At 42.8% G+C, this 23,978-nt stretch overlaps 1 protein-coding gene across 1 annotated transcript in view; it reads right to left on the minus strand.

The window, feature by feature from the left end:
* epha8 (eph receptor A8) overlaps positions 1 to 22,490 on the minus strand; it is a 527,259-nt gene extending 504,769 nt beyond the window's left edge. Inside the window, exons 1-2 of the mRNA XM_072245448.1 lie at positions 22,409 to 22,490; positions 5,766 to 5,830 (exon numbers count right to left, since the gene is read on the minus strand). Coding sequence (XP_072101549.1) covers positions 5,766 to 5,830; positions 22,409 to 22,490 — 147 coding nt within the window. The remainder of the gene's footprint in view (positions 1 to 5,765; positions 5,831 to 22,408) is intronic.
* Positions 22,491 to 23,978: the final 1,488 nt, after the last annotated feature.

Here is a 23,978-nt window from a genome sequence, read left to right on the forward strand (position 1 = left end):
AACACTGAGCATCATAGGAAGTCATTCCTGCCTGTGGCCATCGAACTTCACAACTCCTCCCTTGGAGGGTCAGACACCCTGAGCCAATAGGCTGGTCCTGGACTTATTTCCTGGCGTAATTTACATATTACTATTTAATTAGTTACGGTGCAACTGTAATGAAAACCAATCTCCCTCGGGATCAATAAAGTATGACTATGACTATGACTATGACCATGAGACAGGAGAAACCACACTGAGCTTCAAGCTCCAACAACAGAATTTGATGCACCTCTGCTTCTTGGATATAGCAACATTGTCATTGTGATACGTGATATATCAACCTGGAGGTTGCTTTGGCAATTGTGTTTCACTAACCCTTTAGACAACTATAAATGAGATAAACGCGTTTGATGAGCATGACCTCATCTTTCATCTAGCTACGCTGAAATCCAGGGGACACTCTAATGAATGTAACAATTTCAGAAGAACAATTCCTTTATTTTCTAGTCTCCACAGCAATGTTTTCTATCAATTTATAAATTTCTCAGTTCTAAACAGTCATAACCAGAAGGCCAAAAGGAAATAGGGACTGGAGTGTACCAGCTGGCCATTCAAGCCTACCCCACCATTTGAAATGATCATGGTTGCCCTGTGCTAGCAAGTTCCTCTCTTGTGTCATATCTCTATAACTCTCAATCCCCAGTCTTCCAAAAATGTACCTACCTCTACTTTAAAAGCTTCAGATGACCAACCTCCAAAACTCACTGGGGCAGAGATCCACCACTCTCTGCAAAAAGTTCTATTAAATTCAGCTTTAGAAACCTATCCTCTTACCTTGTAACTTTGTCCCTTACTTGAAAAACAAAATCTCAACTTCTACCTTAGGTTTATGTTTATCTATGTTTCAATACAGTCACTCTTCAATCTTCCAAATTTCAAAGAGTATAGACTCAACCCATTTATCCCCTCTTTATAGGATAATCCCCTGATTCTAGCAATTATCCTGGTAAATATCTTTCAGATAACCTCCAGTGCCACCCATATCCTTCCTTAAGTAAGATGACCAAAACAGTGTGTAGTACAGCCTCACCAACACCATGTAGAATTATAACAACGCTTCGCAATATCTAAACTCCAACCCCCGAGATTACAGGCCAATATGTTCTGGATGCTCCTGCCAGCTCATATTTTGTGATTCATGTACCAGAAAACCTAAATCCCTTAGAATTTTGCTTATCTTAAGTCTCTTTTCATTTGGATAATCATCTGCCTTTTGATTCCTCTTACCAAAATGCAATATTTTTCCCATGTTAAAATTTCCTCCATTGCTTTGACAATGTTTTGATCTCACCCTATCACAAGTATGCCCTTGTTCCTCCCCACCCTTGTTTCCTCTCCCCAATTCTGACAAGGAGATCTTGAACCAAAATGAAAACTCTCCTCCTCTCCCCACTGTTCTACTGGACGCACTGAGTGTCTCCAACATGGCCTGTTTATACAACTAATACATTATTATTTTAGTAGGATTGGAAGATTAAACTAGCTCATTGCTAAAAGTGGTGTTGATATATAAATGCAGTGAACTGGCAAAAATCTGGCCTGACTGCTTTGTTGGGCTGGATTCCGGAGTAATTTCTGCCTTGTTCTTCATCCTTTATCTGCCTAAAAGTTGTATTTTTCTAGCCTTGTAAGTGTTGGTAGATCAGACCAGAAGTCAGTAATCAAGGCCTTTTATTCAGACCAGTGGCTGCTGGAAATGGAATATGTGGTGTCTATGGTGATGCTGCTGATACAACACTCATGGGACCCCAGTGGTCAGAAAGTGAGGAGTGTCCGATTACTCCACTCAGTTCCTCCTACATCCATCCTGATTACAATGAGAAGTTGAAAAGTGTTGACATGGACCTAACACTCAAAGGTAACATGCAGGTACAGAAAGTAATGGGGAGGACAAACAACATGTTGGCTTCTATTGCAAGAGGATTTCAATATAATTGTATAGAAGTCTTGCTCTAATCATAAAGGGACAAATGAAACCACATCCAGAATATTGTACATTGATCTGATCTCCATACCTGAACAAGGATGTACCGCGTATGCTATAGGGAACAAAGTAGAAGTACACTCCATTGTTTTGAAAAGTAAAAGGTACCTCAATGAAAGGCATAAAATTCTCAATGGACTGATAGGGTAGATGTCAAGTTGATATAACATTTAGAGACAGTGGTCATGGCTTCAAAATAAAACATTAGCCTTTAGGACGATGAGATCACCATATGAAGATTTTCATGGGTCTTCTTCAGGACAGAAGAATCTTGCCATCACAAGGAAGATCACCATTCTCTCATACACTACAATCCCAGTGACTGAACATTATATCTAAATGCACACATAGGTTAACTGAGGAAATACTTAATTCACATGTGGAACTATTTAGTTCAAATTCAGAATGGAATTGTCTCTTCTAGCAGTTTTGTAAAATATAAAAATGCAAATGATAAATGGTCTGAGTTCGTCATGAGTCCCCAAATCCTAAGAACTTTCTACAGGGGCACAATTGAGAGCATCCTGACTGGCTGCATCACTGCCTGGTATGGAAACTGTACTTCCCTCAATCGCAGGGCTCTGCAGAGAGTGGTGCGGACAGCCCAGCATATCTGTGGATGTGACCTTCCCACTATTCAGGACATTTACAGTGACAGCTGCGTAAAAAGGGATCGAAGGATCATTGGAGACCCAAGTCACACCAACAACTAACTGTTGCAGCTGCTGCCATCCGGTAAACGGTACCACAGCATCAAAGCCAGGACCAACAGGCTTCACGACAGCTTCTTCCACCAGGCCATCAGACTGATTAATTCACACTCACACAATTGTATTCCGAAGCTATATTGACAGTTCTGTTGTATAGTTTACTGTATTATTACAAATACTATTCTATTTGCTATACTGTTTACTGCATATTACTAATTTGCACATTGCATGTTCAGATGGAGACGTAACAAAGATTTTTACTCCTCGTATGTGAAGGATGTAAGAAATGAAGTCAATTCAATTCAATTCAATTTTAGAAGGTGGCAGATGAAAAGAAATTGGATCCTCTGGAAATATGCGTTTGAACAACAATGCACAAGTTCTTGCACCAATCTGATGTAATGGACAGTGTAAAAGGTTGTCATTGGTTACAATGGGACATTGATAGCATTTAGAGCTGGGGGTGGAGTAATGGAAATGACAGATGGTGTTCAATCTAGAGGAGTTATTAAGTGATACACTTTGGAAGTTCAGAGTACAAGGTTAATATCAGGATTCTTAACAATTTAGAGGAACAGCAAAATCCAGGTCTATGTACAAAGTTGTCATGCAAGTTGATAAGGTCATTGAAAAGCCATATGGTGTGTTGGCCTGTGATTGTCAGAGAATTGAGTTCAGGAGCCACAGGGTACCATTGCAGCTCTCTAAAGCCCTGGTTCAACCACATCTGGAGTATTCTGTTCATGTATGGGAAGGACGCAGAAGCCTTAGAGACGGTGCAGAAGAGATTTAACAGGATGATAACTGGACTAGGGAGCATGTCTGATGTGATGCGAGCTAGGTGGAGCAAGCTAGCGTGTGCTGTACTTGATCTCCTGTTAGGGAATGAGACAGGGCAGGTGCTGCAAGTTTATGGGGAGCATGTGATCATAATGCTAGCGTCTGTGCAACAAACAATCGACTGGAGGAAGCCAGTTGGTGAAGAGCACTCGTGGGAGGAAAGGAATTGCATCATGATGCTGTGTTATCACAAAGTGCATGGCATTCTCTGTTCATCTGAACTCATACCCCATTTCATTGTGCTGTTGATCACATCCGGATCTCATGGCATGTCATGTAACCATGGGGTATGTATGTATGGCAGGCATTGCTCAGTCACATAGTCAACCCAGTCACTTATAAACACAAGCGATTCTGCAGATGCTGAAAATCCAGAGTAACATCCACAAAATGCCGTAGGAACTCAGTAGGTCAGTATCTATGGAGTGGAGAAAAAGAGTCAATATTTCTGACAGGTCTTGGCCCAAGACATCAACTTTTTATTCCTCTCCATTGATGCTGCCTGACCTGAGCTCCGGCAGCGTTTTCCATGTGTAAACCCAGACACTTACTGCTTTCTCTTCCTTATTGAAAAAAAACTGGCAGTGATCAATAATGCCTGTGGCTCAGTGACCAGGAGGGACAGCTGGCCATTATTCAGTGGCCACTCCAGGGTCAAATGCCAAAGCAACACAATGATCACTGTGGGTCTGTTTTTGTGAGGTAGAACTCCACAAACTACATGGCAGAATTGGTCAAACTGCCTTGTCGGGAATCATCATAATTTCACAATTGTCATTTTCCAACCTTACTTATCACATACTAGTCTATCAGTCATTACATAGTGAATTAGCTCCTTAAATGCCTCTCCTGTTCTGCAACTACAGAAGAGAAGAGCCCTTGCACAATAGTAGGGTTATAGGAGATGACAGGGAAGTGGGAGCCCTCATCCTCCCTCCAAATCTGTGCTATCAGGGCAATTCTGATGTCTGTTCCGGGGCTCCAAAGACCATCTACAGTCAGCTGTAACCAGCTTTCAAACTTCAAGAGCAGTGGACTTGACTCCAGTTATTGGAGTCAGAATCTAGGGGTTAGAACATTGTTCAGCACATGAGCCACCAATTACCCAGCATTGAGGCTGAACTATGATCAGCTCTGCAGACCAATTTTGAATGAAGTTTAAAGCAAATGTGCTGGGCAAGTTTTTACATGGAGAATGGTAAGTTATGGAGTCATAGAACACTCTAGTACAGAACCAGGTCCTTTACCCCGTCTAGTACATGTTGAGCTAACAATCTGCTAGTCCCATCAACCTGCACATGGACCACAGCCTTCCATACCCCTCCCATCCATGGATCTATCCAAACTTCTTTTAATAGTCATATTCCAGTGCTGGGAACATGCTGCAAATGTGGGAGTGGTGGAAATACATATGATTAAAGAGTTTAAGAGGCTGTCAGACACATGAAAATGCAAGGGATGATGTGGATCATGTGCAAGCCATAGAGATTGAATTTATTTTGGCGTTGGGTTCAGTGCAAACATTGTGGACCAAATGGGCTGTTCCTGTGGTGTACTGTTCTCTGTTCCATGTAAAAGTCTTAAGGCCCCTTTGTTGTATTACACTGTTCTCTAGAATGATCCATGAACAGAGGGGTCCAAGCTTAAACATGGTCTTAATGATCCCATCCCTGTCTTGCCATGGAAATAGTCTCCAAAAGCACTGTTTCCTCATTCAAGTGCAGTGAGATCTTGGCTTCCTAAACATTGTGGAAAGATAGACTCTCTGGATCAGAGAGAACCTCATCCTCCTTCTGTAAAGTTATTCTTGCCTGAAGGATCTCTCCATCTCCAAGTCATGCTGGTAGTATCTAGTACCTGACTATCTAACTGTGCAAATGTTGTCCAGTAATTCCCAGTTTATCCAATGCAGCTGATGTACTGCACCCGCTAAAGTGATGTCAGAAATTGAGATATTTAAAAGCTGAAGGTCACCTCAAAGTTCAATGACCTGCACAAGTAGAAAAGAAACTAAGGTTTATTTAACAATGAAGGACACATTGAGAAGTCTCACCATTTCCTCATTAAGGTCAAAATTATGAAGCAACAGTAAATATGGACTTCCATCACTTGAACTTCTGAAACAAATCTCATATTATAAAGTCACTAGATTGATATAAAATCCATCTTTGCAGAGTAACTTTACTCACCCCGTTGTGAGGATAAGTCATCCATCCCCAGTCTCCCTGTATTGATGCCGTATCTAACAGATTAACTGGAAAAGAAGAAAGAACATTTGTAATGTTTATAGCATAAAGAACCTTTTGACTCCTTTATGCAAGACATTTTTGAACAAATGCTGTTAGTGTGCATAAGAACACATTTAAAAAGTGAAAGCATTGACTTAGTCTAGCCTTTTGGATGATAGATACAGTAATAAGAAATGAATTCTATTAAAGAAATTATCTCAAAATATAACTGTAGGATGATCTTTATGGCAAGTGAACAAATTTCTATTATGTTTGAAATTCATAACATCCCTTTGGAAAAATTATCTGCCTACTGATTAATATTTTACATCCCAGAATGTATATTTTCCCCAAGATAGTCAGTCCACTGCTGCTCTAGGTTATATAAGCATGAAATGATTGCAATAGATGAGAGCAAATATTCATTTCCAGCTGCAAATGGCCAAAATTTTGTATAATTGTTTGGCTCAATAAGTAGGTTAGTTAGACACATAGTTATTAACACTAAAGTCTCCCCTGTTGAGACTTAGGGATAAGTGAGTGGAATTAGGTTGTGAGGCCGTTTTGATGAGCTTGATGCAAAAGGCTGGATGGACTTTGTCACAGGAGATGCAGGATACCTACGTATACATTGCTAAAAAAGATCGCATGAACCCAAAAAATTTACATTTAGGTGTGAATGGGGGGTGGGGGGCAGGTGGTGGTAGAAATGGCAGGATTGCAGTGGAAGAATACATTACAGTATAAAGGAAATGAAAATAGATGAGAGCTACAGGGAGGTAGTCACACCTAGGCTATCGGAAGCAGGTCGTTAGGTGACAGTCAAAGGGGGGAAAGTGAAGGTGAGCAGATAGGTAGTGCAGAGCACCCCTGTAGCCATTCCCCTGAATAATAAGTTTACCGTCCTGGATACTGTTGGTGGGGACGACCGACCAGGTGTGAACCATGGTGGCAGGGCCTCCAGCACTGAGTCTGACTCTGTGGTGCAGAAGGGTGGGACGGAGAAGAGGAGAGCTGTCATCATTGGAGACTCTATAGTCAGGGGAGCAGACAAGAGATTTTGTGGACGTGAGAAGGACATCCACATGGTTTGTTGCCTCCCGGGTGCCAGGGTCCGGGATGTCTCTGACGGGGTGCACGACATCCTGGTACAAGAGGGAAAGCAACCAGAAGTCGTGATGCATGTTGGGACTAACGACGTAGGCAGGAAGAGGGATGAGGTCCTGAAGTGTGAGTTTCGGGAACTAGGCAGTAGGCTGAAGAACAGGACCTCAAGGGTGGCGTTCTCAGGATTGCTGCCAGTGCTACGTGACAGTGATGGTAAGAATTGGAGGAGATGGCAGTTGAATGCGTGGCTGAGGAGTTGGTGCAGGGAGCAGGGTTTTAGATTTTTAGATCATTGGGATCTCTTCTGGGGAAGGTGGGACCTGTACAGATTGGATGGGTTGCACCTGAACTCGAGGGGGAGAAATATCCTTGCAGGTAGGTTTGCTAGCATGGTTTGGGAAGATTTAAACTAATTTGCAAGGGGGATGGGACCCAGAGCGATAGAGCAGTGAAAGAAGTGCATGGAGTAAAACCAGATCTAACATACAGAGAGGCTTTGAGGAAATAGAAGCAGAATAAACGGTGTAAAGACAGTAAGGTAGAAGGGCTGAAATGTGTGTACCTCAATGCAAGAAGCATCAGGAACAAAGGTGATGAACTGAGAGCTTGGATACATACATGGAATTATGATGTAGTGGCCATTACAGAGACTTGGCTAGCACCAGGGTAGGAATGGATTCTCAATATTCCTGGATTTCAGTGCTTTAAAAGGGATAGAGAGGGTGGAAAAAGGGGAGGAGGGGTGGCATTACTGGTGAGGGTTACTATTACAGCTACAGAAAGGGTGGGTAATACAGCAGGATCCTCTTTTGAGTCAATATGTGTGGAAGTCAGGAACAGGAAGGGAGCAGTTACTCTACTGGGGGTATTCTATAGGCCCCCTGGTAGCAGCAGAGATACAGAGGAGCAGATTGGGAGGCCGATTTTGGAAAGGTGCAAAAATAACAGGGTTGTTATCATGGGTGACTTTAACTTCCCTAATATTGATTGGTACCTGATTAGTTCCAAGGGTTTAGATGGGGCAGAGTTTGTTAAGTGTGTCCAGGATGGATTCCTGTCTCAGTATGTGGACAGGCCAACCAGGGGGAATGCCATACTAGATCTAGTACTAGGTAATGAACCGGGTCAGGTTACAGATCTCTCAGTGGGTGAGCATCTGGGGGACAGTGACCACCACTCCCTGGCCTTTAGCGTTATCATGGAAAAGGATAGAATCAAGAGGACAGGAAAATTTTTAATTGGGGAAAGGCAAATTATGAGGCTATACAGCTCAAACTTGCGGGTGTGAATTGGGATGATGTTTTTGCAGGGAAATGTACTGTGGACATGTAGTCGATGTTTAGAGATCTCTTGCGGAATGTTAGGGATAAATTTGTCCCGGTGAGGAAGATAAAGAATGGTAGGGTGAAGGAACCATGAGTGACAAGTGAGGTGGAAAATCTAGTCAGGTGGAAGAAGGCAGCATACATGAGGTTTAGGAAGCAAGGATCAGATGGGTCTATTGAGGAATATAGGGAAGCAAGAAAGGAGCTTAATAAGGGGCTGAGAAGAGCAAGAAGGAGGCATGAGAAGGCCTTGGCGAGTAGGGTAAAGGAAAACCCAAAGGCATTCTTCAATTATGCGAAGAAAAAAAGGATGACAGGAGTGAAGGTAGGACCGATTAGAGATAAAGGTGGGAAGATGTGCCTGCAGGCTGTGGAAGTGAGCGAGGCCCTCAATGAATACTTCTCTTCGGTATTCACCAATGAGAGGGAACTTGCTGATGGTGAGGACAATATGAGTGAGGTTGATGTTCTGAAGCATGTTGATATTAAGGGAGAGGAGGTGTTGGAGTTGTTAAAATACATTAAGACAGATAAGTCCCCGGGGCCTGACGGAATATTCCCCAGGCTGCTCCATGAGGCGAGAGAAGAGATTGCTAAGCCTCTGGCTAGGATCTTTATGTCCTCGTTGTCCATGGGAATGGTACTGGAGAATTGGAGGGAGGCGAATGCTGTCCCCTTGTTCAAAACAGGTAGTAGGGGTAGTTCGGGTAATTATAGACCAGTGAGCCTTACGTCTGTGGTGGGAAAGCTGTTGGAAAAGATTCTTAGAGATAGGATCTATGGGCATTTAGAGAATCATGGTCTGATCAGGGACAGTCAGCATGGCTTTGTGAAGGGCAGATCGTGTCTAACAAGCCTGATAGAGTTCTTTGAGGAGGTGACCAGGCATATAGATGAGGGTAGTGCAGTGGATGTGATCTATATGGATTTTAGTAAGGCACTTGACAAGGTTCCACAGGGTAGGTTTATTCAGAAAATCAGAAGGCATGGGATCCAGGGAAGTTTGGCCAGGTGAATTCAGAATTGGCTTGCCTGCAGAAGGCAGAGGGTGGTGGTGGAGGGAGTACATTCAGATTGGAGGATTGTGAGTAGTGGTGTCCCACAAGGATCTGTTCTGGGACCTCTACTTCTCGTGATTTTTATTAATGTGGGGGTAGAAGGATGGGTTGGCAAGTTTGCAGATGACACAAAGGTTGGTGGTGTTGTAGATAGTGTAGAGGATTGTCAAAGATTGCAGAGAGACATTGATAGGATGCAGGAGTGGGCTGAGAAGTGGCAGATGCAGTTCAACCCCGAGAAGTGTGAGGTGGTACACTTTGGAAGGACAAACTCCAAGGCAGAGTACAAAGTAAATGGCAGGATACTTGGTAGTGTGGAGGAGCAGAGGGATCTCGGGGTACATGTCCACAGATCCCTGAAAGTTGCCTCACAGGTGGATAGGGTAGTTAAGAAAGCTTATGGGATGTTAGCTTTCATAAGTCGAGGGATAGAGTTTAAGGTTCGCGTTGTAATGATGCAGCTCTATAAAACTCTGGTTAGGCCACACTTGGAGTACTGTGTCCAGTTCTGGTCACCTCACTATAGGAAGGATGTGGAAGCATTGGAAAGGGTACAGAGGAGATTTACCAGGATGCTGCCTGGTTTAGAAAGTATGCATCATGATCAGAGATTAAGGGAGCTAGGGCTTTACTCTTTGGAGAGGAGGATGAGAGCAGACATGATAGAGGTGTACAAGATAATAAGAGGAATAGATAGAGTGGATAGCCAGCGCCTCTTCCCCAGGGCACCACTGCTCAATATAAGAGGACATGGCTTTAAGGTAAGGGGTGGGAAGTTCAAGGGGGATATTAGAGGAAGGTTTTTTACTCAAAGAGTGGTTGGTGTGTGGAATGCACTGCCTGAGTCAGTGGTGGAGGCAGATATACTCGTGAAGTTTAAGAGACTACTAGACAGGTATATGGAGGAATTTAAGGTGGGGGCTTATATGGGAGGCAGGGTTTGAGAGTTGGCACAACATTGTGGGCTGAAGGGCCTGTACTGTGCTGTACTATTCTATGTTCTATGTTCTAAAAGGGTAGGCTCACAGTTAGTTTCCACTGCACTTTTTTACAATTTCAGAATGTCCAAAAGGAAAACAAAAATAGCTGATGAAGCATGTTGTAGTGAAACTACCTTCGAAATAAGTATCCCCCACACAATAATGAGATACATGGCCTATTAACATGCTTGTTGTCACATTGGCTTAATAAAACATATTGGCTGGATGCATAAATAATATGGGATACCTGCCTCCATTAACTGGGACAAAGAAATTACCAGCAAAAACGTTGTGGGATAGTTATGGCACAGGAACAGGCTCTTCAGCCCTTCAGCCTATGCTGCTTGTAACAAACATGGTGCTGAATTAAATCAATTCTCTTCTGCTTGTTTCGATCCGTATTCCTGCATTCTTTACATATTCAGGCGTCTACCTAATAGCATCTCAAGCTAAAGATTACTGAAAACATTATTAGACCTCTGCAAGAGTCTATTCACACTAGCAGAAGGTTCAGAATCAGGTTTATTATTGACATATTGTCCTCAGTTTTTTTTTGTTTTGTGGCAGCAGTACAGTGGAGGATATAAAAATTACTTATGTCAGTTACAAAATAAATAAATAGTGCAAAAATCAAATAATGCTGTTCTGAAATCTGATGGCTGAGGAGAAGAAGCTGTTCTTCAAATTTCGATTGTACGTCTTCAAGCTCCTGTATCTGCTCCCCGATGGTAGCTGTGGAGATAAGATCCACTAACATGTTACCTGGAATGGAGCGCTTCACGTGTACGGAAAGGCAGGATAGACTGGGTCAGAGGAGGCCAAGGGGCAACTGGTAGAGATCTGTAAATTTATGAAGGGTATAAATGCATTTCCCTCAAGCCACATATAGAGATAGGACATCTAGAAGATCTTGACAATGATGCAAGATGGTGCTGGTGAACTACAGTGACATGTTGCAGGCACCTTACAAAACTTCTCAATGCTCTTCTTCTGAACTACTCCAATTGTAATCTGCAGCCTGTAATTCCTCTCCAAGTTGTGTGCTTTTGATCCGTCTCAATGAACTAATGATTTCGCAATCTTCTTAAGGACTCAGTAAAGCAGATGAAGATACAACACCATGGCCGAAAGGAGCGGAGGACTCCAAACCAGGCTAAAACTCTGGGGCATGAAACTTCCTCTATCCAGTAACTTGAGGCAAATGTACAGTCACTGGAGAACGAGATTGAGGACTAAGGGCAAGTTTGTCATATAGGAGGGAAATTAGGAATTGCTGTTTCATGGAGACATGGCTCACTCTGGACATGCTGGATATGTCAGCATGAACTGAGGGCTTCTTGCTACACAGGATGTATGGGACTGCTGATTAGGAGAAGGCAAAAGGAGGGGGTCTGTTTTTCATGATAACCTCTTTGTGGTGTTCAGATACAGCAGTCTTGTCATATTCTTGTTCCCCAACCTGGAACATCTAACAATTAAATGCCAACCGTTCCACTTACCAAGAGAGTTCTCCTCCATTATCCTGACTGCAGTTTATATACCACCAAAGGCCAACGTCAAGCAGGCACTCGAGACACTGAGTGTCACCATCAGCAAACAATAAACAGCCTACTCAGACAACTTTCAATTCATTGTCAGCGACATCATTCAGGCTTGTTTGAAAAATCTCTTACCAATTATCATCAACATCAGCACCAGGGGTCCCAACCCACTCAACAATGATTCAGAATGCCTACCGTTTCATGCCCAGACCATATTTTGGAAAATCTGATCACTTAGCATATGGACAGAGGCTAAAGAAAAATGCTCCAGAGTTAAAGACAACAAAGAGGTGGTACTGGGAGGCAGAGAAGAAGCGATGGGATTGCTTTGACTCGGTGGATTGGGCAGTGTTCAAGGGCTCATCAGATAATCTGAGTGGTTGTCCCAACAAAATCATGCAGAGTTCTCCCCACCCAGAAGCACTGCATGAACAATGAGATCCACATCTGCTGAGGACCAGATCAGTGGCATTCAGGTCTGGTGACCAAATAAAATACAAGATGTCCAGGTATGATCTCCAGAAAGCCATCTCATGTGAGAAGTGGCAACTGTGGCGGGGCTCGAATGTTTTCACCTCTTACAAGGTGAAACCAAGTGACATAGTTGACAACAAGGCTTTGCTATCCAATGAGCTCCATGCCTTTTATGCTTGCTTTGACTGTCAAAACATAGAGGCACCTTCAATAACTCCCAGAGCCCCTGATCATCCATGATTTCAGTCTCTGATGCCAACATGAGAGCACCCTTCAGGAGGGTGAATGCATGGAAAGCATCAGCCCAGATGGGGGACTTGGCTGAATACTATAGACTTGAAATAGTCAACTAGATGGAGTATTTACTGAGATCTTAAACTTCTCACTTCAATAGTCTGAGGTACCCACCTGCTTCAAGCAGGTTTCAATTATATAGGTACCTAAGAATCACATTGTAATCTGGCCTTAATGACTATTGTCCAGTAGCATTTACATCCACTTTTATGAAGTACCTTGAGAGGTTGATGATAAAACTCTTCAATTCCTGTCTGAGAAGCAACTTTGATATTCTTTGATTTGTCTAGTGTGACAACGGGTCAGCAGCAGATGCCATTTCATTGGCTCTTTACTCAACCCTGGAGCATCTGAACAGCAAAAATGCTGTTCATCCACTCAGCTTGACATTCATCCTCTCAAAACTAAGCCATGCCATATTTCAGTTTGCTGATGACACCTCTGTTGATGAATCAGCATATAGGAGGGAGATTGAAAATCTGTTTGAATGGTGCTACAACAACCTTTCACTCAACATCAGCAGAAGGAGGAAATTGTGGTCCATATGTTTGTCCTTTTCAGGGGATTACAGGTATAGATGATCAGCAACCTTAAATCCTTCAATAATATCATTTCAGTAGATCTGTCCTAAGATCAGCATGCAGGTCCCATTATGAAGAAAGCATGGCAACACCACTACTTCCTTATAAGTTTACGAAGATTCAGCATATCATTTAAAATAAAAATCTCCTCTAGATGTGTGGTGGAGAGCATATTGCCTAGTTGCATCATGGCCTGGTATGAAAACATCAATGTCCTTGAATAGAAAAGCTGACAACAAGTAGTGGATACCACCTGGCCCATCATGGGTAAAGCCTTCCCCACCATTGAGCACATCTACAGAGAGCGTAGTCGCAGAAAACGACATCCACCATCGAGGACCCCCACCATCCAGCCACGCTCTCTGTTTGCTGCTGCCCTCAGGAAGAAAGCACCACACCACCGGGTTCAAAACAGTTATTATCCCTCAACCATCAGGCTCTTGAACGAGAAGGGATAAACTCACTTGCAGCATTCGTGAACTGTTCCCATAACATATGGACTCTCTTTCAAGGACGCTTCATCTCACATTCTCGATATTTATTGCTTATTTATTTTTTATTATTATTATTTTCCCTTTGTATCTGCACAGCTTGTCAACTTTTGCAAATTGGTGTTTGTCCGCCCTGTTGCGTGTGGTCTTTCATTGATCCTATTGTGCTTCTTGTATCTACTGTGAATGCCCTCAAGATAATAAATCTCAGAGTTGTATATGGTGATATATATACACACTTAAATAATAAATTTACATTGAACTCTGAGAAAGACTATTTTTTCTCACCAGCCAGAGGGGGCTTGACTTCTAAATGTACTGCTTCAGATTAGTGGTGAAGCACGATATTCTCGTAACACCTCAGCAGTATTTAGGCAATGTCATAGAAGGCCACAGGCTAGAAAATGGAATTCGATGGGAATTTGATAGCTAGCATAGATATGGTGGGCTGAAGGGCCCAGCTGTCTGCTGGTTGACCCAGAAAACTCTCATGATCTTCACTGAATACAATTTGCAAACAACTCAGGAAACCAGTAAGATCGCAATTTTATACCTCTTCTGAAGCAATGAGCCTTTGACATTGTCAGCTGAGTTTGAGATGAAAACAGCACTACAAACCATAACATGGAAATCAGCACACAAAGATGAAAAAATGAAGATATAAAATAATTACTGTTCCCATTAAATTCTGCAAATAGAGTAAATTTAGCTTTCAATCCTGTCAGTAAATTCAGGCCACACAAAGTTAACAAATATGTTAAACTAAAACTGGTGACAATATACTCACAATCTGTTTGACATACTGGACAATTTCAGACCTGAATGATTTGTACCCCATTGATTGAACATCCACCTAGAATACATTATCCCCAGCACAGCCTAATGGCCGTAATTCCCAAATTACTGGTTCTTATTTCCTCATTTTCTGTGCCTGTTTTCCCAAAGCTACTGTGTTTATAATTATATATTTACTTATGCCTCTAAATCATTTTATTTTTACTATCATAGCTCGTTCCCAATTACTAGCACAACTAATTCCTCATATGCTGCTCCCCAACAACTCATTTAGCATTACTCAAGTTCACCGTTTCCTGGTGTCCCCATTGCCTTGAATTCCCCATTAACTTGTACCCAAATGCCCCTAAAACCCATCACTGGGAACATGAATCACATATTTGTTGATACTCCTAATTTGCCTTCTATAGTTGCCATATTTCCCAATAGAATGGTGCTCCTCTCTTGGTTCATTGGTGTCCTTAATTCTATGCTGATAAGAGTCCATATCACCACAGTTATGACTGTTCAATTAAACCCTTCCCTTATTTCCAATTTCTAATGAGTGGTTCCTTTAAATTGTTTCTAACTGAGGCTGCAAATGCCTCAGTTATGGGTGTTTTGACATTCCTCAATCCCTCCCCATGTACAACTGCCTTAAAATCCCTTTCCTAAGCCTGACCATGCTGAAACCCCCATTTATTTTTGCTCCTTATTTCTCATTTATTTAGACAACTGAACATCACTTCTCCTGAACACCAACTATTCCATGTAAGCATTTGCACGAATAACTCAGTTCCGGCAGACCCTCTTGTATCATTTTCTTGTGACCTAACTGCCAGTTACCGATGCTCTAATTCCCAATTTACTGTACCTATTATATCCTGTCTTAGGGCTCCCCATTTCTTTATTTGTGCCACTCTTAATTTCCCACATATTGGAGCCTTGATCTCCTGATTTACTGTTCCCTGATTCCCCATGTACTACTGCCCCCACCAACCTGTTCATATTGCCCCTAATTTCCATAAGACATAGGAGCAGAATTAGGCCCTTCAGCCCATCAAGTCTGCTCTACCATTCCATGTGAATATCCTCAAGTAGGAGGCCCTAATTCGTAAAGTATTGCCGTCTCCAATTGCCCATTTACTGGAACGGATACCTTATTTATATTGCTCGAAATTCCTCATGATCACTGACCTAATTCCCCAGCTACCAACACCCCAGTTACTGGTTCCATTTCCACATTTACTCGTGCCCGTTTTTGAGATACACAAACTCCCACCTAATGGTGTTCATTATTGCTCATGTACTGGGGCTCTAAATACTTCATTTACTGTATATTCCCTATTAATTTGTGACCTTGATTTCCTTAAATAACCTTTCTGTCCCTGTTGCCCTTCCTGGCCTGACTGTGGTCAGGCTGAAGTAATCCAAGGCAAGATTTGACCTCATATGTCATCACTTCTCCTCCCACTACTCCACGCCTCCCCATAGGTACAGAAGAGATGTCAGGGGTAAGTTTTTTTTTTATGCAGAGACTGGTGAGTGCGTGGAATGGGCTGCCAGCGGCAGTGGTGGAGGCAGAAACGATAGGGTCTTTTAAAGACTGCCGGATGGCTACATGGAGCTTAGAAAAATAGAGGACTATGGCTAAACCCTAGGTAGTTCTAAAGTAAGGACATGTTAGGCACAGCATTGTGGGCCGAAGAGCCTGTATTGTGCTGTAGGTTTCTATGTTTCTATAATTTCTAGACAGGTGTGCCCAGAAGTTAAACACACCATAGGATGAACCAGAGAGGGAACAGAGGTCGGGGTTGGACCGATACGGGGTGAGGGGAGGGGGACAAGGTGATTGTGCGTTCAGGAAGCAGAGGGGTGGTAGTTATTGGGTACGAGGTAGTTGTTGAGACGGAGAGTCCGTGGTCATTGGAGAGTCAGCAGATAGGTCAGGCTGGCCGGTTTGTGGTTGGGGACAATTCCTTACTTACCCCAGCTACCCCGCCTGATTCTGACACCGGGTAATTGTGATGAGGGGAGGACTCAGAATTGTAGCATGGACTCCTTGGGCCGAGTAGTCTGCCTCGCTGTGTAATTTCTGTCCGAAATAAACTGAGAATTTGTCCGGGTAGCAAGCTCAGAGCAGCCCGGGCACACGGGTACGTAGGTGGCCACGGCCCTGGGAGCACTAGTTTCGCTGATTTCGGTAACCTGCAGCCTGCTTCAATGCCGCTGTACGGGGCGGGGCGCCCGCACCAATGCCTCCACACCGCTCGCTTAGCGCTGCCCGAACCGCATCGCCCGCCCAACCAACTTCGCCCAGGCAAACAAAGCAAAAGATTTGACCCACTGCTCCTAGTTCATTGCGGTCCCCACGGCCGTCGGAAGTTGGCAAGTTGCTCGTACAATTGAAACATACAGCACAGAAACAGGACGGTTCGGCCTAACTCGTTTGTGCCCACTGTGACGCCCATGTACACTAATGCCATTTGCTCTCTATGCCTATCCCATCCAATTACCTGTCCAAATACCAACTACCTTGTAATTATGTCTGTCTCCACTACCTCCTCAGGCAGCTACTTCCAGGCAGCCACCACCCCCCTCTGTATGAGAAACTTGCCCTTTAGATTTCTTTTAAAAAATGTTCCCCTTTCACTGTCAACTTGCGCTCTCTAATTTTCTTTTCCGCTCTCATTGAAGAACGATGCCGTCTACCCCGTCGTTTTTCCTTGTAATTCAATTAGATTTTAGTTCCAGTGGGAACAAAACCAGTCTGTCCTATCACTCCTTAAAACCGCTGCCTTCCATTCTAAATAGCATCCAGGTGAAACTGTCCACAATACTCGATGTTCGGTCTCGTACAACTACCGCACAATGTCCCAACTCTAATACTGCACCCTGTCCCTCTGTGCAAACAGCATCGAAGCCCGCTTTCCTGACCTCCCTCAGACGGCAGCGTGCTGCACCCCTCTCTGTTCTCCGAGTATGCTGTCCTCTCAGCCTCAATACCACCTCCTCCGGATACTTGACCCTTCATCCGGCAACGCACTGAACCATCCTGAACAACTGTAAATAACCTCGTGTCCACTACAGTTGAGCCAGAGGTGCTGGAACTGTTCCGAAATCATTCCAAATGCCACTTGCAATGTTCGCGGTTCTTGGTTATAAATTGGATTGGGAATAACACAAATAAGGTTTACTAGACTAATTCTGGAATTGGCAGACATTTGTATGAAGAGAGATTAAACAGATTAGGATTTTATCCGCTGGAATTTAGATCCAGAACATCTAACAGGGTGGAGGTGAATAAGATGTTTCTAGACATGTGTTTGTGTGTGGTTGTAGGTCACAGTTTGAAATTAAAACTCGCCTGTTTATGATTTTGAGGTTAAATATGTTCTTTCAGAAAGTCGTGCATATTTACAACTCTCTTCCTCAGAGGCGTTTTATGAACTAAAGTGAGTGGAAGGTTACTGCGGAATTTTTGAGTGCCCAAATCGAACGCCCTTGCAAGCTCAAGAAGCCGATCGGATTGCTCCTGATGCCAAGTCGTGTGCTGATGTGACCCCGGTAGACTCTATACTCCAGTGTTCAGGGAAAGAGAGGCGGTCGCGCGGTGGCTGCAGAGAACGGGAGAAAAACGAAAATATTTGCTAGAAAAGGAGTGGGCATCCGAAAAACAATGTACTGTACTTCCATTACCAGTATATGTATCACCGTTGTGTGAGAAATTAAAAAAGAACATCATCCTTTAAAAACAAGTGCATCTTTCGGTATTTATTTTTCAAAGACGTTTTAAAATGAGGGTTGTTTCGGCGACTGGTATAACCAGTATTTCTGGGGCAAGAAATGTTTGTAAATTTTTGGGGTTAATTTGTCTCACTTGATGAGGTCAAGTCAACGAATGTTTCTGAATAAAATCTTGTCAAATTTGATTCGATTGACTGATTTTCTTCTGGATCCGCGGGTGAAACTTTCAAAGCGCACGCAGCTGCTCAGTTCTGGGATAGCAGTGGATCACATCACAATTTAGCAACTGACTGCTGTCGTCAATTAATTTAGGCTGGACGTGTGTATGGTAAATTCACACAGTCGGGATCCGGCCTCATTAATGTCAACAGTTCTCCCTAACTCGCATAATGACACAATTAATTTAACTTACCGTTGAATTTCAAACTGTGGCAGTAATTCTGGGCTCAGACATACAATTGTTGGGAATTTTTAAGGACTTGAGCAAAAATTATTTACGCGCCCGCCAAAGTAATATCGAGCCTTTGAAACAGCGAGCGGGAGACGGACAGGGCAAATATAAATGATCAAATTTGCCGAATTACTTTTCACTATTGAGGAGTATTTACGATACCAATTATGAAGTTTTTATTCCTGTGCGGGGACGAAAGTATATCGCTGTCCTTTGGAGTGACGCGGCGGTGTCTGTAATTACTGCCATTAAACTCTGCCCTGTACCGACTTTACCCTGCGCCTTACCAAACCACGCTTGCCATCTTGAAGGGTTTATTTATTTACTAATTCTTGCCCAGTTGGTTGTCCAGTGACCCGAAACCGCCACCTGTCCTCGCCAATCAACCTGCGGAAAGGGTATCCCGGACACAGAGACAACGTTTATTTATCTCGTTCTCGCTACTTTTCGTAAATTTTAAAACAAGTCCCCAAACCAAACACAAAATAGGAATAAAATTTAAAAAAAAAACTAACTTAGAATTATTGCGAGTTTTCTCTCTAAGCAGAAGTATTTAGGGAAGACGGAGTTGTTTATTTTGGTTGTTTGGAGAAAGTAAAATTAAGGAGAAAGGTAAGAAATTTACCGGCAGATCTTTACTGAGTGAATAAGGGAATTTTCAGTGGCCGGAGGTCGGTGAAGAAGGCACTGATCCCGGGCGGCTGAAAAAGGGATCAATAGCAAAAGTTAATTGACCTATCTGAGGCGTGCGCTGAAAGGAGAGAAGCAGTTTGAGGAAAGTTTGCCGGACCCTGGACAGGAGGTTCAGCGGCTGACACCGCGGAATGAAAGTCTGCATTCGATAATAATTCTTTCTGATCTTAAAATTTGTATCAATCATATTACAAGTATTTGATACGTGTATTTTCACGCTGTTTGAAGCGTGTGGCTGTTTATTATGTTGAGTTTGGATTCTGCGTTGCGGAAGGACACGCCACATTCCAGCCTGGTGCACCTCACGGTTTAAAACCTCTTCATTGCCCTTTCCGCTCAAGTGTAATTTAATAGCCATTTGCAGTAAAGTCGCGAACATACCCTACAATTAGTGGTGATTTAAAGTAATTTGATCTATCCTACTGCCGCCTGCTCAATTGTTAATTATTTTATGCAAACCATTTGCAATTTAGTGCTTGCTATTTTAAAGTGCCATTCCTGGATGACAATTCCGCCCTTTTATTGATTGTCTGTCTATATTAAAACTCGAAACTAATTTACAGAGTACTGTATCCGATATGAAACTGAATCTACACTTGTGTAGGAATCGCAGTCGGAGCAGAAGGTGCGTCAGTGTGGGACATTCCTACACCAAGTTCTCGGGTTCTGAACGGATGGAAATGATACGCGCTGCTGTAAAAGTTGAAACGACGGAGAACCGGCCAGCTCAAAAGCCATTCCAGCAATTTTTTGAACATTCTGTTTTTGATTTTGAAATCTAAGGCAGACATCGGCATGAGGCAAAGTTCCGCGTCAACTGCAAAACCCTGGTTGTGTGCGTGAGATTGGGGACTGTTCACGAAATTGATACAGGAATTGCACAAGGTGTGCAAATGTGTCAGTGAATTCTCACAAACATAACTGGGAATTAACTCTGTTTAAAGTATGAAAAAAATGAATATCCAAACATCGAAATAGTAACAGGCGCCAAACAGCTGACGTCCGTCCGCACTCAGAACTTGTATGGTTAATAATCTATTTTTGTTTCAATAGCTTTAGTTTGAAATTGTTGGTCCTATCGACAATATGTGTATTAATCAATGGCCGGCTGAAGTTGATGCAATTTAGTGTGTGCGTGTATTCTAAGTAATTCAATGCACGCGAAACTACGCTGAAACGTTTTCGGCTAGAAAAATTACAAAAACAAAAATCGGCACTTTAAATAATTTCGCACGTTGGACGAAGAAAGTCAGGGTTACGTCGCGCGTTTTGTTCAACTGCAGGTAGAAAAACGCGCAAATTGTGGGGAAAAGGAAACGAGGTTTGGTGTTTTTTTCCAGCTTGACCTTCCCGCTAGCCACATTGGTCTGACTAGTCCACACGCAGGTGACTTGTGAGGAAACAGTTTGTTGACCCTACACCAGAAACAGTTCCCTCCTTCCCGGAGGGGAGCAGGTCTAGAGGAATATAAAAAAATTACGATGCTGGAAATCTGAAATATAAACGGGAAATGTTGGAAATAATCATCAGGTTAGATAGCATCAATGGAAAGACAAACAATTTTAGAATTTATTGTGCGTGTATATAATTATTCAATTAGACAATGGCCTTGAAATAAAGGAGAATTCTAAACAAAACTGGGTAGGGTATAAAATACAGACAAAATGTAAAAGAAACGTGCTAAAATGTAGTTCAAAGCAGCAGAAACGATGTGAAGTGGGTGACTTAAGCTAGCGGGACAGCCGGGCAAAATTGTAGGGTAATCTCCACAAGTTCGCGGCGTAAAGCAAAAATTGATTTGAAATTTGAGGTGCTGCTTTGATCAGGTCCGCGAATTTTTTAGGCACCACAAAAGTAGTCCGTCTACCTTAATTTTACTTCAATTTAACTTGTAAGGAATAGTTGATTGATCAAAAAGGGGCTTTGTTTTATTAAAACCAACTAATGCTGCACAACCAAGCCCCTGTCGATTTACGTTTGTTTAAATTATGGAGGTTTTGTGCTGTCAAATAAGACATTTATTTCACGCTCTGGGTATTGGAAATGCAAGTTAAATAGGAGGCAGAGTACACCATTTACTCAACCGGTTTACAAATGAGTGGATTAAGAGATCATATGATGAACTGATGCTATTAAAAGATGCTACTTTTTACTTTATGCTTTTTAAAAGTCTGTACTTTTAAATTAAAGATTTAAGCTTAAACGGCCAACGCGCGCAATGCCACTCCCACACGTCCAGAATAATTTGGCTGAAAGATCGCCGGGATCATCTCCAAGAAATCTCTAGCGATCACAACTCTGAATTAGTTTTTAACCCAACTTACTCTGATCAACATAAACAACCGTTATTTCTGTAATTGGCGGTGATCATTTGCGTGAAATATCAAACCGCTCGAAGACACTATCAACACCAGACAGAAACTGAGAATATAAAGGGCAAGTACGGATATTTTATATTTAATTTTAGCCAATCTCATGCTAATAGTCAGACTAGTTAGTAATTAGGTACGTGCCATACATAGAACCAACAATGCACGTTTTATATTGGATATAAAACACTTATGGTAGATCCACAAACCAGAGTTATCAGCGGCATCTTAAACATAAACCTATGTAGTTGTCAACACACTGAGTTGCTGCTTCACGTGAATGAACGAACGCACAGCTGATCCGGACTGTCTCTTCGCACCGTTCAGCCTGCGCCGTCGGCGCTGGGGAGCTCCCAACAACCTGACAGCGAAACCTAAACATTCTCATCCCTACAAAGGCCGATGGTTCTGGTATGTGTGCGTGTGTGTGTGTCTGTGTGTGTGTGGGGGGGGGGTAGCAGGAAGGGGGCTTCAGTGCACCCTGCAATTAAAACCACCCTCCCCCTCTCCCCCCCCCCGACTGTACGCACACTGTTCCTTGCACCAGGCCTGCCTCCGGGATAAAATAAACTTCTTAAAAACTGCATTCATAAGATGAGACAACAAGAACCGATGTGTCTTTAAATCATGTGGCAGTGATGTTTTTTTCCGCCTTCTAATGCAATGAGATTATTTTTGTTTCTTTCAGTTACACGTTGCCGCGAGCTTCATCCGCTTACCTTCATTTGGTGGGAAGTAGATGCAGTGTGATCCATAGAACATATTCCACAGTAAAAGCCAAAGCCAGTATCCTAAAGCCATGGCTGCTGCTGACACTGTGCGCTAGCTCTGTGTACAAACACTACACTAGCAGCATTTCACCACCGCTCAATATACTTCAAACCGCAGCACAAACCAGGGGCTGGACCTGTTTGCTTCAACCGTCTGTCAAAGCTTCTATCCAATCACGTCCAAAGGATGTATCGCAACATCCAATCATAGAGCGGGATTCCAAACCCCGCCGTCCAATCGGGGATTTCAGGTTTAACTCGGCTATATGTCCAGACGCACCAGCCGCAGGAGGACACGCCGAAATGTTTGGTGTTGAGACAGAAGGTCCTGCACTTACCCGGAAAGGTCTCAGCAGAACCTCCCGCAGCACTGTTTCTTCCAATGCTTAATAAATTTGAAGAGATAAACCTGAATTCTGAAACTAATGGTCCCCACACGTTGAAGAAAAGTGGGAACTTTATGGATATTTGTTGCAGGTTTTAACTTGAAACATCCAAGAGGAATTTAGTCACCAGGCGGCCGACTCAAATACGCCGGGGTCGTGTTTATGAAGAACCTTTGTTCTTCTAAATTAATTCCGAGCGAATGATCATACCACACCCACCGCAACATGTATATTTAATATTACAGTTGTAATTTACTTGTGTTGTTTTTCAGTAAATTGTATCTAATGACAGGCTCTGTGGGAACAACATAGTAACGGCAGCGCTTGCTTTAGAGTCACTGAGCTCACAGTATCTCCCCTGTTATCTGGCGTTTATAGGCACTGGACTTTCCTGTTCTGTCCCGACTGCTCCACATATTTTGTTATCATCAGAACTTTATTTTTATTAGCATCCCTGAATTTTGTTTTGAGATTTGTCCTCCAAGGTGTGCACTCGCCGGACTTTCCTACTGAGCCCGGACTGAAATAATTTCAGTGCAAGTTCTCTGTGGGTATACCTCACCGGCAATGAGTGGGAGAAGCAGTCGACTATTTTATGTCGAAATAAAGGACGAACGTTGTAGATCTTAATAGCTAAGGGAGAGTTTGTAACACAAAAGTTTAGAATGCAACATAAATAAGGCTCTGTGAGTGACTTTTAGTGCTATTTTTGTTGTTTTTTTCCTGAGCCGTATGAATCCCAGGACCGATTCTGCACCCTAACTCATTGTTGCAGTCTCCGGTGCAGACTCGGTAGTTTTCTTTATTGTGGCCACATCATTGGTCTCCATCCTACACATACATGCACTTTGCTGGAAAATACAGAGCACATCTCCACAAGGTCCACAAATCTCCATGAAGACAAGATAGACTCATTGAATCATAATCCCTTCATAGTATTCTCAAGATAAACCATTCACTGACAAATTGCCTCGAAATTTGTGGTAAAATAGACGCCAGAGTCAGCTTCATGCCCCTGCACAATGCAGGCGCAGTGGCTAAGTCTCATTAAAGCCTGTTAAAGCGCCGTGAATCAGTTTAAGGAGAATTTTAATTACTGTGATCTTTCATAACGGGACTTTGCTCCGAAATCA

Source organism: Mobula birostris, chromosome 27 (genome assembly GCF_030028105.1).
Source record: "Mobula birostris isolate sMobBir1 chromosome 27, sMobBir1.hap1, whole genome shotgun sequence".
Lineage (NCBI taxonomy): Eukaryota > Metazoa > Chordata > Chondrichthyes > Myliobatiformes > Myliobatidae > Mobula > Mobula birostris.